The sequence below is a fragment of the Filicampus tigris genome, chromosome 1, assembly GCF_054856515.1.
Source record: "Filicampus tigris isolate MCC_2025a chromosome 1, RoL_Ftig_1.0, whole genome shotgun sequence".
Lineage (NCBI taxonomy): Eukaryota > Metazoa > Chordata > Actinopteri > Syngnathiformes > Syngnathidae > Filicampus > Filicampus tigris.
This window is the reverse complement of record NC_141217.1, coordinates 3,561,524-3,577,588: the sequence shown is the minus strand read 5'-3', so window position 1 is coordinate 3,577,588 and position 16,065 is coordinate 3,561,524. Positions and strand designations below refer to the sequence as shown.

The following is a 16,065-nucleotide window of genomic DNA, read 5'->3' as shown; positions in this document are numbered from 1 at the left end:
CCTGTGCTGAAAAAAAGTCTTTTGATGTGTAGTTATTATTATTTTATGAATATTTAATCATATGTAGATTAAAAATTCACTCGATGTTTTATTGTCACCTACGTATATTGTCCTAGTGCACTTGCTGTACTTAGCGACTGTCTGCGCATGCCCCACAGATCGTAAGGCGCCACTATTAGTGCAAATAGTGGAGCCATAACTGCCAACAACTGGAAGCCTGAGCTTTTACTTTACTTTCCAATGAAGAATTAAAAGAAAACGCTTTTACTTTACCAATACAGTCCTTTACTGCAGTTTTAATCATTTTAAGCAGCATAACTGGCAAAACAACAACCCGTGCCGCGATTTTGATATCAGGTAATATTTTGTTGTCACTGCTTATTCTATGCGTGCCCACTAATTGAAACAAGGCATTCTAATAAATATTGCATTTGTGGAATAAGAGTAAATCCACCAGTTTTTATCTCCTGGGGCGGCCATTTTGTCACTTCTGTTGATTGAAAATGACATAACAGTTGCTCAGGGCTCAGATGAGGACCAATCACGCCTCACCTGTTTTCTGAAGCTGTGCCATAATTGGTCGTTATCTGAGCCCTCAGCATCTGTGATGTCATTTTCAATTGACAGAAGTGACAAAATGGCCACCTTGGAGATGGCTAAAAACTGGTGGATTATGCTGCTAAACTCATATTTCACAAACGCAATATTAATCAGAATGCCGTGTTTCAACTAGTGGACCTGTATAGAACATACTAAGAATAAGAACGCCTTTATTGATCCCACAGTGGGGAAATTTTCAGTGTTACAGCAGCAAAGATATAGGTCACACAGGGACGGCGGATAATGTAGCCATTAATGTTATACATTAACGGCAAACATTCAGGATCAAACCTATGTAAATATACGCAGTAACTATGTGTATATACACATGTATGTACACACCAACATACATCTACATAAGAAGTATGAGGAACCCTCATTTTAGCCTGTACATAGTACAGAGGAAAAATACTCTAAGTAAGTGACAGTGCTGCAGTGCTGCAGTGAAATGTAAGGAACAGCATTGGATAAAAATAAAACTAGACTAACAGTGGTGGGGAATGTTGAGTATTGCACGATATAAGCTCAGGCGCAGGACTGCACAATTGCACTAATGTCTGCCAGTTTGTAGAGACTACACAATGTTCTTGTTAAAGAGTCTGACAGCAGCAGGCAAGAAGGAGCGGCGGAATCTCTCCTTTGCACAGCGAGGGTGTAGCAGTCTGTCACTGAAGGAGCTGTGGAGTGCTGTTAGGGTGCCCTGGAGGGGGTGGGCCGGGTTGTCCAGCATTGATGACAGCTTGGCCAACATCCTCCTGACCCCCACCGAGTCCACATGGTCCAGGGAGCAGCCCAGGACAGAGCCGGCCCTCCTGACCAGTTTGTCCAGCCGCTTCTTGTCCCGGGCCGAGACGCCGCCTGCCCAGGTGACCACTCCCTGGAAAATGACCGATGCAACCTCCGAGTCATAAAAGTTCCTGAGGAGTGTCCCCTGAACCCCAAAAGACCTCAGTCTCCTGAGTAGGAAGAGTCTGCTCTGACTCTTCCTATAGAGGGCGTCTGTGTTGTCGCTCCAGTCCAGTTTATTGTTCAGATGAACACCCAGGTACTTGTAGGATGAGACTCTCTCAACATCTGTTCCCCGGATATTCACTGGTGCAGGTGAAGAGTGCTGGCGCCTACCGAAATCCACCACCATTTCTTTGGATTTCCCCGCATTGATCAGGAGGCGGTTCTGCTGGCACCAGTCCACAAAAAAGTCCTGAGTAAGTTCTCTGTACTCCTGATCATCTCCGCCTGTGATGAGGCCGACAATCGCAGAGTCGACAGAGAACTTCTGCAGGTGACAGGTAGAGGTGCTGTATTCTTGAAAAAAATATGTTTGGGTTGACTTTAACATAAACTTTTGTTTTCCCTTTTTTTGATGACTTCTAACAATGTCCCTTGTTCTATGTTTTTTTTTTTTTTTTTTTCATTTTTATTTGTAGCTGACATTTGGTTGTGACACTATATGGTGCCTTATTTGTTTGTATTTGAGATTTGTTGAAACATTGTAATAGAAATAAAAAAACAGTGCTGCCATGTTTGATGACGCAGTTCCAAAGCAGTGACGCAAAGCCCCTGACGTACCACGCACTGTCCCGATTCTGCAATTTCAGTAGTTAGATGATATAAAAACAACAAAAAAATATGTCAGTGCATATAATATAAGTAAGACGTATACGTACATAAGTATTAAATAAACAAAACAAAATAAAAGGACAGAAAGCAATAAAAACATTCAACTCAACACAAGGGGGAATTCCTTCAAGATGTTATATATTATCTGTGCCTTTGGTCTTTTAATGAACTTTAATGACATAATGTAAACATCAAATTCGTTCATGAAATTTTGAAAAACAGGTTTTGATTTTTGATATTTTTTCTTGTGGATGAATTTTGCCATACATAAAATGAGATTTGTAGAGATCTCCTCATTCTTGTTTGGAAGAGTGAGACCAAATGTTATATGATTTCTTGATAATGAGGCTGGAAACAATGCAATCATAGAAGTGATCAAATCCAAAGGTTGTTGTTTTGTTTTTTTTACGTTTTCAAACATTTTTATTATTGAACAACACATTACAACATACAAAAATGGTAACAATTAAACTTGTTTTCAACATAAATCTGCATAATTTCCAAGGGAGCAGTTGTTAGATAATATAATTATATACAGTATATGTAAACAAAACAATTCAAAAGACAAAAAAACAAGTGCATATGCATAAGTATGAATTATATTTACATAAGTATTAAATAAACAAAACAAAAATAAAAAGGACATTAAGTAATAAAGAGGGTCAACTCAACACAAGGGGGAATTCCTTAAAGATGTTATGTATTATTTGTATCTTTGATCTTTTAATTAACTTAATACTAAATTCGTTTATGAAATTTTGAAAAACAGGGTTTGATTTTTTTATATTTTTTCTTGCGAATGAAGAATTTTGCCCTACACAATAAAACTAGATTTGAAGAAATTTCCTCATTCTTGTTTGGAAGAGTGAGCTCAAATATAATATGATTTCTTGATAATGAGACTGGAAACAATGGGATTCTAGGAGTGATCCAAAGGTGTACATTCTTCCAGAATAATAGTATTATTGGACAAGCGAAAAGCATAATGGTCAGTGCCTTCAAAGTCATTGTTACAGAAAGAGCACATACTGTACTGTATTGTCTTCAATATTAAAACGTGATCTTAGTAATTCTTTGGAAGTGTCAATATTATTCATAATTTTAAAATGTATTTCCTTAATTTTCGGTGGTATTGGAAGATTCAAATAGATAGTTCTTAACTTGTTTACTGTAGCCTCAACAAATTCCCTATGAATATTGTTTTTGTTTTGTTTTTCAGGAAATATAATTTTTGTAAGACTCTGTCTTATGAAATTATTATTACATTTTCTATCCCTGACAAATTGTTGTGGAAGTGCATTTACGAATTTATGAAAGCTACATCTTGATGGACTGAAATTATATTGGCACCTAAATTGATCATAAGTCAATAAGACACCATTGTAATCCATAGGTTGTGACAATGACCATATGTTCCTCTCAAACCAATCCTCAAAAAATAACTATTTACCGGTATTTCTGTGTAATTTGTAACCATTATTCCAAAGAGCAGTCTTAGTGATCCAAAGGTGTACATCCTTCCAGAATAATTGTATTATTGGACAAGCGAAAAACACTGTCAGTGGTTTCAATGTCATTTTTACAGAGAGAGCACATACGGCCCTCAATATTAAAACGTGACTTTAGTAATTTTTTGGATGGGTAAATATTATTCATAATTTTAAAATGTATTTCCGTTCTCTTGTAACCTGCGCTCTCGACAGGTCCTCCTCCTACTTCTTTTCCTGCTACGTCTTCTCAGTCTTCTTCTTTGGCCCAATCCCCCATAGGAAGTGAACACGTAGTATAAGTGCACAAGTGTTTAAGAGCACAGGTCACAAGCGTGTGACGATCGCAGATTTTTTTTTATTAACTCATTCTATCCCAATGACATATTTATATGTCATTTCACAGAGGGTCTGAAAAAGTCTGTTACTGAATGAGTTAACATATTTTTTAATTAACAAATTGTATACCAGAACTTCACACAGAAGAGATATAATACAAAACAGACAGCAAATCTAACAGAATAAAACATAGAATGTAAAAAATAAATTTTCAATAATAATAATAATAATATAAAAATACCAGGGGTCTCACTCTATCCCAATGACATATGTATATGTAATTTCACAGAGGGTCTGAAAAAGTCAGGTACTGAATGAGTTAACATATTTTTAAATTAACAAATTGTATGTCAATTACCATAACTTCACACATAAGAGATATAATACAAAACAGACAGCAATTTGAACAGAATAAAACATAGAATGTAAAAAATACATTTAAAAAAATTATAATAATAAAAAAATACCAGGGGTCTCATCCTATCCCAATGACATATGTATATGTCATTTCACAGAGGGTCTGAAAAAGTCTGGTACTGAATGAGTTAACATATTTTTAAATAACAAATTGTATGTGAATAATTACCATAACTTCCCACAAAAGAGATATAATACAAAACAGCAAATTTAACAGAATAAAACATAGAATGTAAACAATACATTTTCAAAAATAATAATATTAATATAAAAATACCACGGGTCCTAAATAAAAACCAAGACATATTGAAAACATTGAAATGCATACACAATTTTCCGATTGCAAAATTAGGTAATTTGGGACGATGCGTCTTACGTCATAGACTTACGCCACCGTGTTGGATGCGTCATCAAACATGGCGGCACCGGTTGTTGTTTTTGCAATTTCACTGCTTAGTTTTTAAAACTGCAGTAAAGTAGTTGTAAAGTAAAAACTCAGGCATCCAGTCAATGAGCTATGGCTCCACATCTCGTTACAGCGACAGCTGATGTGAAAAGCGCTATGTAAATAATGATGTATTGTATTGTTTCTGAATCTCCCCTCATATCAACTGTCAGAACTGCCGCTCAAGAAGAAAACTTGTTATGCGGTTCCCCAATCATCCAGCAGGAGGTGGAAGAGGCCATCACAAAAAATAATAAATCAGTGATCGGCGGTATTCGTGCTGAATTCTATAAGGAATTTGCTATAGCTTTGTCACCTTATTCCATACATAATGAAAGCATTGCAAAGGTAGAATTTCCAGCTACCATGTATCAGGGCCTAATCAACCTAATTCCAAAACTCCCCAAAAGATCCACTTTGGTAATACTGATCATTGGAGGCCTACAGCAATTACAAACTGTTTGCTTTGATTTTTGCGAAGCGATTTTGAAAAAGTCTTAGACACAATTATTGATGAAGACGAATCAGAATTCATGACTAACAGGCATATATCCAACAATATACGACTTGTGTTGGTAGTTCGATCCCCGGCTAAGGTGACCAGGTCGAAGTATGCTGGAGCAAGATACCAAACCCCCACTTGCTCCTAATGCTGTGTGACCAGTGGGCAAATGAGGTACAATGTGAAGCGCTTTGGGTGACGGCTGAAAAGCGCTAAGTCTGGGGGAAAAAAGGCCGACTGGTTAGCACATCAGCCTCGCAGTGCAGAGGTCGAGGGTTCGATTGTTCTGTCTCGGTTTACCTTTTTTTTTTTTCTTTTTTTTTGTGGTGTCACATATACCTCTTTCATTTCATAAAATCATGTGGTCTTGAGGGCATCTCTATTGCTGGTGAAATCATCGTCTAAATCAGATGGCAGATGATACTACTTCTAAAATAATACATAAATAAATGGCTTAAGTAAAACCTGCAATTGGCTCAATTCCAATTTTCTCCATAGCATCAGGTTTATGCTTAAATCTGGAGAAGTGTCAGTTATTTGATAAAAAAAAAAACAGTGACAACATCTACAGTATGGATAAAATTAGTGTGAAGAAGTTTTTTGGGGTGTGGGGTATTTACAATCGATCAAATTCACTTTCACTGTTAAATGATTGTAGTTTTAAAATGTAAGTACAGTATTGACAAACTTCAAAATTCAATTACATATTTAGTAGGAATTAAATTTCAATTTGAATTACACAGTATTTCTATGTGAATGTTGTTATTATATACAAAATCAGAATATTGTGATTTTTTTTTTATATGAGCTTTTTCATTGTCTTTTACAATATTGTGAGCTTTTTGTGTATCGCCAACCTCCCCACAATGTTGTGAATATTATCGTATGGTGAGGTTCATATCGTGTCTCTAATTTCAATACAGCTGACACATTTTTTAAAGACATTTCAATACAACTACCTGACTAATGAAGTTAGTTTGGGATTTCATTGTAGCGGCCTCGCAATCACAGTACCTTAATTATTCCCTTCTTCAGCCACAGGAGACAATTTGAACTCCGAGACTAGTGAATAAATGTCAAATAAAAGTATGGTGAGGTCAACATACAAAAATGTATAAAACATGTTTTATTTCTCACTTGAAATTCTTAGTATATGATCCGCATATGAATTTGAGAACTAGTTAACAAGGAGCGCGAACAGTATTGTTTTGCGGACAAGCGCTAACTGAAAGCAAGTGTACTGCAATGTTCAAAACACCACGTTTCATTTATGAAAACTGCAGCAGAACTGTATGTGTTCATAGTATTCCATTTGGACATGCATGAAAAAGTAAATATATTTGTATGATACAGATATTTACAGTACAAGGACACGTCATCCAATCATCAGTCTACCATGGGAGTGTTACAAAAATAACGTGTACACCACTGTAACATTATTGCAACATATTCAACACACTGCTCCTTTCACTACTTTTAACTACAGCTCAAATTAGTAATGCTCAAGACTGTCACGATTACTGGTAATAAGTTAGGGAAAAGACCAAATTCATGAAGTGTTCCGTAGCAAAGTTATACAGTGCTGGGGGGAAATGCAGAAATGGAACATGTGAACAACTAAAATTCAAACAAATAAATTGAAAAGTAGTCAAATTTGAAAGGAGTTATTCCTCCATTGGTGTTTTACAGTACAGGTAAAAGGAAAATAAATGATAGATTTGATATTTTAAATATCTTTAAAACAAAATAAGAACAGCATTGGAAGGCACAGTGAAATAAAGCAACCACATTCCTGCAAGTTTTAGTGCATAAGGACATGCTCGTACATTTCAAAACAAATATCTTTCTTTTTTGCAAATATATGACCATACTAGGCAGAAAAGGGATTTTAGAAAATTACACAAGAAAAGAAAAATATCTGCATGTGTTGTAGCCCCAGTTCTTCACCAGATGACAGTATTGTTTCCGTAAGAGAAAAGTGGGTGGTTTTTATTACCATTACAGTTTTAATCTTTGGCTCGTTGTTCAGTATTTTTCTCCATAAAAGAATGTTTATATGGGAATATGAGGAGGCACACATGGCTTTAAGGCCAACTGACCAGACACACTACAAGTGCAAATTCAAAGCTGTGATATTGTGTCAAGAAATGCAAGACATTTGGAGAGGTCAATGTGTTTTTCTATTTGTGGTCATACAGTATTACATTTATGGCTTTGTATTGTTTTATTTTTTTTTGGGGGGTAAGGAGCATGTGGGATGCGTCCCATTCGGCTCAGCAGCAAGAATGCTCAACCATCTGAGTTACAGTGCAACTGAAGTTCCAAGTCCCGCGTGTTGAAATGGAAGCATAACCAAGATGGAAGCAAATTCCCCTCAGGAGGGATTTTGTCATTGTCACAACAACTCATTTGAGTACTTGAACCGCTGCTTGGTAATCATCTTGGAGAATATATACAGTATAGAGATGGGCAATTTGCCCTATTCTGCCTGTCCGTCCTCAGTGCGCGACCTGGGTAGTACCCTACCGTCATTGTCCCACCATCCTTGTTGAAAAAAATAATCGTCCCTGACCCCGTCCGTCCTTGCCCTTTTAAAGCGCTTCCGTACTTGCATTTCGTCAGTGCCGCCCCCCCAAAAAAATGCAGTGGAAGAGATCCCAACGGCAGAGGTTTAATAATTCATAAACTTTAAAGATCATTAGCTGGCTAATTTCCTATTAACATCCACTTACCGTATCCCAGCTGACTATGGTAGAAAGGCAGACTATACCCCGAACTGGCCGCGCATGTATATATATATATATATATATATATATATATATATATATATGAGATATATCAAAAATCGATCTAAAATCGCTTTGTCCCGATTAATCGATTGAATTCGAAAAATCGGAAACTTTTAATTCTTTTAATTTATTAATTCATTATCCATACCGCTTATCCTCACAAGGGTCACGGGCGTGCTGAAGCCTATCCCAGCTGTCTTTGGGCAGTAGGCGGGGGACACCCTGAATTGGTTGCCAGCCAATCGCAGGGCACACACAGACAAACATCCGCACTCACAATCACCACTAGGGGCAATTTAGAGAGTCCAATCAACTTACCATGCATGTTTTTGGAATGTGGGAGGAAACCGGAGTACCCGGAGGAAACCCACGCAGGCACGGGGAGAACATGCAAACTCCACACAGGGAGGCCGGAGCCAAAGGAAGAAAATAAATCTAGCTATCATACATAATTAGGCCTAAGCAAAGCGCTGTGTTGGGATACACACGTAACCATTGTTTATAGGATTTCTCATAAAGGGGTGTAACATGAGGTAAGATTTGTAGTTGACATCATCAGTGTGTGGGAGGCACTTTCTAGAATATTTGGAAGTATTTTACATGAGCCATGGGGCATGGCTTAAAAGTAGAGGCACTCTTTATGTGTGAAAATGTTTAGAAGGCTAGATTGTGTGCTAGATACACTGCATGCGTCAAGTCACAATTAGGATTTTTGGCACAATTAGGATGAAAAATGGCATGAAATCGGACATGCGCAGGTCAGAATATGACCTTCTACAGATATGGATAAAAATCGGATTATGTCTCTGCTAATGTGACAAGCCCGCAACGTTGATTGACACTGCACACAAATAAAGCAGTGCATACATTGATCCAAACTGCAGGTAAAGTTTACGATTATGTAAATCAGAGGTGTCCAAACTACACCCTCGGGGCCAATTGCGGCCTGCCCGCCGCTTTTTAGCGGCCCACGGCACATATTAAAAATAACATTTGACAAAGCTATTAAGGGGTATGGGCAGTGTGAGTGGGGATGTGAGTGATAAGGACTACCACTACTACAATTAATAAAGCTTTTTGACATATGTAAAGACACAAATTAATTTACAGCTAAAATAGTTATTATTACAGTTTCTGTGGAGAATAAGACAATGGTTTTGCAAAGAAATGGGTTTGCTCCTTTTCCGCTTAGTGTGAATGTCCAATTCGTGACCATATCAATTAAAATGATCCTCGAGTGTGGTCAACTTAACTACAGATCTCTTTTCGTTTGGTTCTGAATGAGGAGATGTGATTTAGCGGCTGTTCGGCGGAGGTGTGCACCTATTCTCGTGACATGCGCGTGGCATCCAAAAAAATCCTCAACTATTTTTGCCTTGAAACACTTGACTTGGCAGTTTTTCAAAATAAGATGTTTTAAACAACGTGTAATTGCTTGATGGATTAGTTTTGGCGTGTTTAATAAGTCAAAATGAAAAAAACGAATTATGATCAAACCTGGCCCCATCCTTCTATTTCTGTATGCGGCCTTTGGAGGAAAAAACAGTTTGGACACTCCTGATGTAAACAGAGTTGTACTAAAGAGCATAAGGAATCGATGTAGTATTTTCTTAAGAGGTTAGCTGCATTCGAACCAATGTGGGGAAGGTCGGTCCAGGCCTACAAAACACTACCTCACGTCTTAATCTTTCTACCGTTGTTTACTTCCATGTTGTTACTTGTGCGGCTATTCACGTGCATTTTGGAACGCGGGCATGTTTCCGGTGTTCGGTAAATGAAACCGCAGCGATATCAGATACGGATAAACCTAAAAATACATCTAAAAAAAAAAATCTGATATAGACAGGGAGATGCTAATGCAGCCATCTAGATCTACGCTTAGTGCTCCTTCCCATCAAACCCATCAAACATCCTAAACAGACGGACTCAAATACACCGCGCGGGGCACAGAAGGTCCAAATCAAAGTCCTTTGTTCACAAAAAGTTGGGTCATACCAGCTCTGCCCGAGGGAGAGTCCAATCCGGCCGCGGCCTGATCTATTGGGACACTTAGACGTGCTGTGTAAATGCAGCCCAGTGTTGCGTATGCGTGGTACATGTCAACCATTGAGTGAGGAAGTGAAGACACAACAAGGAGCAAAAAGGGGGAGTCCAGCCCCTGTCATCTATGGCAAAGTGAACAGGAAGCGCTCTCAAAAGTCTCAGTCCATTTCCAGAAGGCTGCTACCGAGCTCCAGGCCACAGCGTGATGGCTCGACGGGAGAGAAAGACGCCGCTCTTCTTCAACACTCTTGAGTGAGTGGCAAACGTGGCGAGGCGAGTCCGCGTGGCGGCATTGCTCATCATCTGGCGGCGGACTGCGAATGTGCGGCCATGATGATGTGAGAGGCTCCGCTCTCGACGCTTTGCTGCTGACCCAAACCGGCCAGCACGGACATGGCCATGGCTTCGGCCGCCGCCCTCGAGCTCAGGCCGTTGTGGCCGGCGGAAGGGCTGGGCGCCAGCGAGCTGTGCTGGATCACCGGCGCGGGGGAACCCGTCGGCTCCGGCGTGTCTTTCATGCTCTCGTCCACAGCTACTGTGAATGAAAGGTGCAAAATTGGGACTCCAAACTGGCGGGAAACCATACGGCCGACTCCTATGACCTTGTTTGTGCCAACTGATCACAGCTTGTAACAAGTAAACTTGGGTTTTGTCTAGGGCTGTCAAACGATTTCAACATTTTAATCGAGTTAATCACTGCTTAAGGTAATTAATCGTAATTAATTGCAATTCGAACCATCTCCAAAATATGCCGTTATTTTGGGGTAAATTGGAATGGAAAGATAAGAGACAAGACGGATATATACATTCAACATACTGTTCATATGTAATGTATTTTCTTATTACAACAACAAATCCTCATGAGATGACAATTTAAAATGAAATTAAAGTTAACATTCTTTCTGTAGTAGTTTTATGCACTACAAAAACAAAAACGCAAAAGGGCCTCAGAACAATGACAGAAATATTTCAAATGTGTGTAAACAAAGTGTGTGCGTGTGTTGTACGCATTTATATGCGACCCTTGTAATATTCTTAGAGTTTACGTTTTCCGAGCGGTCCCTGAAGTGCACGCGAACGTGCTATGCTGTAGGTGGTATCAGCACGTCGTGTGTTCCTCCTTTAAAGTGACTTTATGAACACAAAACAAGACAGCCCTCTTCTCTACTCATCCTCGGTCGCTGAAGCAAACCAATTTATTCACATTTCTGAGATTTAAAGCTGCCCTCTTCTTTCGAAATGCTTCTTTATAGTCCCGCGGGCGACACGCGTCCGCTCACACGCTGCTCACTGTGCACTTCTGAGGGGGATTACGCGTCGGCGGTCATTCTGCGGGTGCGTTAAATGCGTCAAATATTTTGACGCGATCAATCACAAAATTCAATTACCGCCTGTTGACAGCACTAGTTTTGTCCCTTCCCTCAGAACAAGAGCACTCAGCAGTAAACTCCTGCAGGTGTCGGCAGCGCTGTCCCGACACTAAAAATGATTTTAAAGCGACGCTAAAAATGATCTCATGGCAACGTGTGTTTTTTTTTTGGGGGGTAGGCTCACCCAGGTAGGTGGATTTCTTCTGCAGGGTGGTGATGGGACAGTTCTTGTGTGCCAGCAGCAGCTGCTTCAAATGAGCCACCTCGTTTCGCAACAGAGACACCTCGTTCTGGTCAAGCGCAACAATTCAGCACACCGTTAGAAAAAAAAAAAAGAAGAACTGCACGTAGCAAGATGCTTACATTCCCAACATCAAGTTCCCATTGTGCGAGCGCTTATAGGATATCATCTTGTTATCTGACCACCTCGGGGTCATTTGCTCCCGGCCCACAGACGTACCGACAGCGAGACGTTCATGCTGCTGAGCTCCTCTGCCTTTTTTTCCAAAGAGTTGACCCACAGTTTGCGTTTCTGCCTGCAGCGCGATGCCGCCGCCCGATTCCTCTCCAGGAAGCGCTGCCTTCGCTCGTCTGGGTCGTCGTCCGCCGTCCGTCGCCGACGCCCACCCGTGGGCTGCGCCGGTGATACCTGCAGAGGGGCGGTGGGTAGGTGGGGATCAAAGGCCAGGCCACAGCAAAGGGGAAGCTTGAGTCATCTGGCTTATTTCCGTACATCGCGGTCGTTTAAAAAAAAAAAAAAGGACGCCCTAGGCCTCAGTTCAACAAAGGCCAGACACGTTTTCTGAAAGCACGACAGCGGACGGCGGAGAAGAGCATCCAGTCAAAGTTAGCAGAAAATAAGCACAGCACATTCACATTCTAAGCAGAACTGGCAGTGTCCTTTTGTCCAGAATGTTGTGGCTGACGGACAGTCGTTAAAGGGACGCCTCAACACACATGTTTAGCACTACAACCCGTTTTATTTTGGTAGCCTTCTCATCTTGTTTTTGATCACTTCCCATCCGTTGGCTTGACAGGAATCTCAGCTGGTAATAAGCAGCACAAAGGAGTTTGGGTTTGGATCATCCGTGACAGGCCTCATCGTGCTCTTGAGTCCATCTGTCTGTGACAAGAAGGTGCAGCGAGTGGGCTGCTTCGTTCGCTTCTTGCCCAAGGTCACGAGACATGACTCGGGAGAAGAGCGGTATTCCATTGGCCAACCGCACGGCCGCCACAGCAGTTTTAAGATCTTTCCACAGAGTCTCTATTGGATTCCGGTCTACACTATGATTTTGACCTGGATGTGTTTACTTTTGAACCATTTACGTTTAGGATCGTTGTCTTGTTGTAAGGTAAACCTCCATCCCAGTCTCAGGTCTCCTGTAGACTCCAACAGGTTTTCTTCCAAAATGGCCCTGTGTTTGGCTCCATCCATCTTCCCATCAACACTGACCATCTTCCTTGTCCATGCTGAAGAAAAGCAGCCGGAGACGATGATGATGATGATGCTGCCGCCGCCATGTTTGACAGTGGGGATGATGTGTTCAAGGTGACGTGCAGTGTTGTGTTTTGACATTTTGCATTTAGCCCAGAAAGTTCCATTTTGGTCACATCTGACCAGAGCCCCTTCTTCCACGTTTGGTGCGTCTCCCAGTTAGCTTGCGGCAAACTTCAAACGGGAATTTTTATGTTTTTTTTTGGAGAAATGACTTTCTTCTTGCCATTCTTCCATAAAGGCCAGATTAGTGCAGTTGTCAGATTCCCCCAATTTAGCTGTGGATCTCTGCAGTTCATCCAGAGTGATCATGGGCCCTCTTGGCTGCAGCTCAGATCAGTACTCTCCTTGTTTGGGCTGAAAATTTAGAGGGACGGCCGAATCTTTCAAAGTTTGCAATGGTTTGATTGCAATGGATTTATTTCAATACAATTGAGCGAACAACACCCTGCAAATGGGTTAAAGCTTGTGAAATCTCTTTATATCCTAATCCTTCTTAAACTCCTCCACAACTTTATCCCGGACCTGCCTGGTGTGCTCCTTTGTCATCATGATGATGTTTGCTCCCCAAAATTCTTCACTGACAGGAAAGGGGCCGAATAATATTTGCACGCCCCACATTTAAAAAAAAAAAAAAAAAAAGTTTGAAATGTTGCTTGACTTTTGTTCCACTTGCCAGTAGTGTCCCACATTTTTTTTCACCCCAAAAACAATTTTAGATCTTTTTGTTCGAAGCCTGAAATGTAGCAAAAGGTCAAAAAGCTCAAGGGAGTCCAGTACTTTCATGCAAGTCAAGGCAGGTGTGTAAAGAGTTTTGGCAATAGAGAGTGTTTGAGTATGCCAGAGATGCCGCTGTGTACCTGAGGCTGCGCCGGTGATGGAGCATCCGGCTGCTGGACAAGCAGCTGGCTCTGTTCCGGTCTCTGAGGTACCATGGGACTGTGGCCCATGGCCATCATGCCTATGCTGTGTCCTGATGGGCTCTGTTGGGACAGCGCTGCCTTCAGACGCTACGGGAAGACGCATCAATCAGTCGCCAGACTTTGATAGCAAACGGCCAAAAACTGAGAGAACAATGACCTCATCGGCCGATATATCAAGACTTCCGGGGAGGGGGACGAGTGGGCTAAATCAACTGTCAAACATCACGCGTGCCGCCGGGCATTGACTGCTGCATGAGCAGCGCAAATGTTAAATCAACTTTCTTTTCCACCCTAGCTAGCTAATGGGCAAATGTACCTCAAACCTCTGTCTGATGTCAAACTATAAAGACTAACTTTGCTGCCGAGGCCACTAAACAATATGCCTTCACAGAATCGACCAGCATGGCTCGTTTCTATTTTTGTGGAGGCCGGGATAAGAGAATCGAGATATGAGAATGACCCTTGGGCGCATTTTTCTTAGTAGACTAACCTGGATTTTCCGAAAGGTGTGTGTACATATCCTTTATTGTATCTGAATAATTCAATTTGTCGCACCCCATTTTTGGCTTTTATGCGTACGTGATAAGACTCTTCTTGCGCATCGTTTGATAAGTGAGGCCACTTGACTTCAAACAGGCCTGGAGTCAGTGAGTGAGCACAGCATATAGTAAGCTTTCTAAGACCACACCGCACTAAACTAACAAAAAAGATTGCTCTTGTGATAGTGTTACACAAATCTGGCTCCTATTATGCATAGCAGTTATGCATTCCGATGAAATGGGAGTCGTTAACTTGGGTAATTGCTGATGTGTTGTAGACTGCTATATTCTCCACTAAGTTGTAAACAATCTGCTATTTGGCTCCATTTTGCATTTATTTGTGCTGCTTTATTCATCAATCACTCACTAGTATTCTACCCGCTTACCTTCTTTTGACCAATAAGAAAAGAGGTTTTGCAGTGGCACGTTTCAGGCTCTTGCATGGTAGCTGATTTTTACAATTTCTAATGTGTAAAACGTACATATGGTTGCAGATTTTATAATCACGATAAAATGATTTCGGTGCATGTATCTGTAGTTATTTTTTGGTTTTCACTTTTTTTAACAATATTGTGTTAATGCCAATAGCTTTGATCATTTTGCTCACGACAACATTTCTATAACAATACTTCTTTATTCAACATAATTTCCTAAACTTGGGTCTCGAGGGTTAAGCGCAATCATAAAAAGTCATACGACTAAGAAACTGAGTCAAAGGATGGCACTGAGTGGCTGCAGGGTGAAGATGGAGACAATAACGGCGGACAGATTAAAAAAAAAAAAAAGGTTAAAAATAGACAGCTAATCAGGCTCTAACCATCTTTGCCTCTGAGTGGATACTGTAGCCAGAAGGAGAGTTTGAACCGCTGCTGCTGCTTCCCAGAGGAGGACCAGGGATCCCGGGAATGTTTGGTACCATGCACATGGGTCGGGCCAGCTTGGGAGCAGAATAAAGACACGTTTTCATGCTGAAATCCCTTCAATTATTCACCCCCCCCCCCAAAAAAAAAAAAAAATTCCTTTTGCAGGCCTTACATTGATGACAGATGGCATCTGAACAGGCCCTGGGAGGACAGGCACCGCTTGGCCCGAGGGGAGCATCATCATAGGGTAATGGCTTGTTGGTGAACTAGACAGAAATTCGAGGTGTTTGCATAAGTGACAAAGAACCAAATGTGAAGAGAAAAATTGTACACTTCAACAACATATCAGCAACACAGTCCAGTGGACCCCAAACACACAGTGTACAGTGAAGTGGAGGAGTGGCGAGTGTATGTTTTGATGTATGTAAGCAAACAAGCATGCAAACGACCATTTATCGAGGCCCAAAAAACTTGCATGTCCATTTTTTCTCATCAGATGACAAGTTGATATCGTGACAGGCAGTGTAGTGTGGTTTTAATTGGTTAAGTAAATAGCGTACCTTAGAAGTGAAGTAATAAACTGCTCTCCTGTTTAAATTATGTGATTAAATGTGTGTGGTGTTCTCAAATTTC

The 16,065-nt window shown here is 40.7% G+C and overlaps 1 protein-coding gene across 6 annotated transcripts in view; it reads right to left on the bottom strand.

Annotated features, from left to right (window-relative positions):
* Positions 1 to 6,521: 6,521 nt before the first annotated feature.
* atf7a (activating transcription factor 7a) overlaps positions 6,522 to 16,065 on the bottom strand; it is a 39,908-nt gene continuing 30,364 nt past the window's right edge. For 5 of the 6 annotated variants that reach the window (XM_086048012.1, XM_086048003.1, XM_086048030.1 and 2 more), the window contains 6 exons: positions 15,605 to 15,698; positions 15,387 to 15,506; positions 13,968 to 14,117; positions 12,073 to 12,261; positions 11,797 to 11,902; positions 6,522 to 10,777 (listed from right to left, as the gene is read on the bottom strand). In XM_086048012.1, coding sequence (XP_085904138.1) covers positions 10,542 to 10,777; positions 11,797 to 11,902; positions 12,073 to 12,261; positions 13,968 to 14,117; positions 15,387 to 15,506; positions 15,605 to 15,698 — 895 coding nt within the window. In that variant the 3' untranslated portion in view covers positions 6,522 to 10,541. The remainder of the gene's footprint in view (positions 10,778 to 11,796; positions 11,903 to 12,072; positions 12,262 to 13,967; positions 14,118 to 15,386; positions 15,507 to 15,604; positions 15,699 to 16,065) is intronic. The other variant, XM_086047988.1, reaches the window with a different exon arrangement.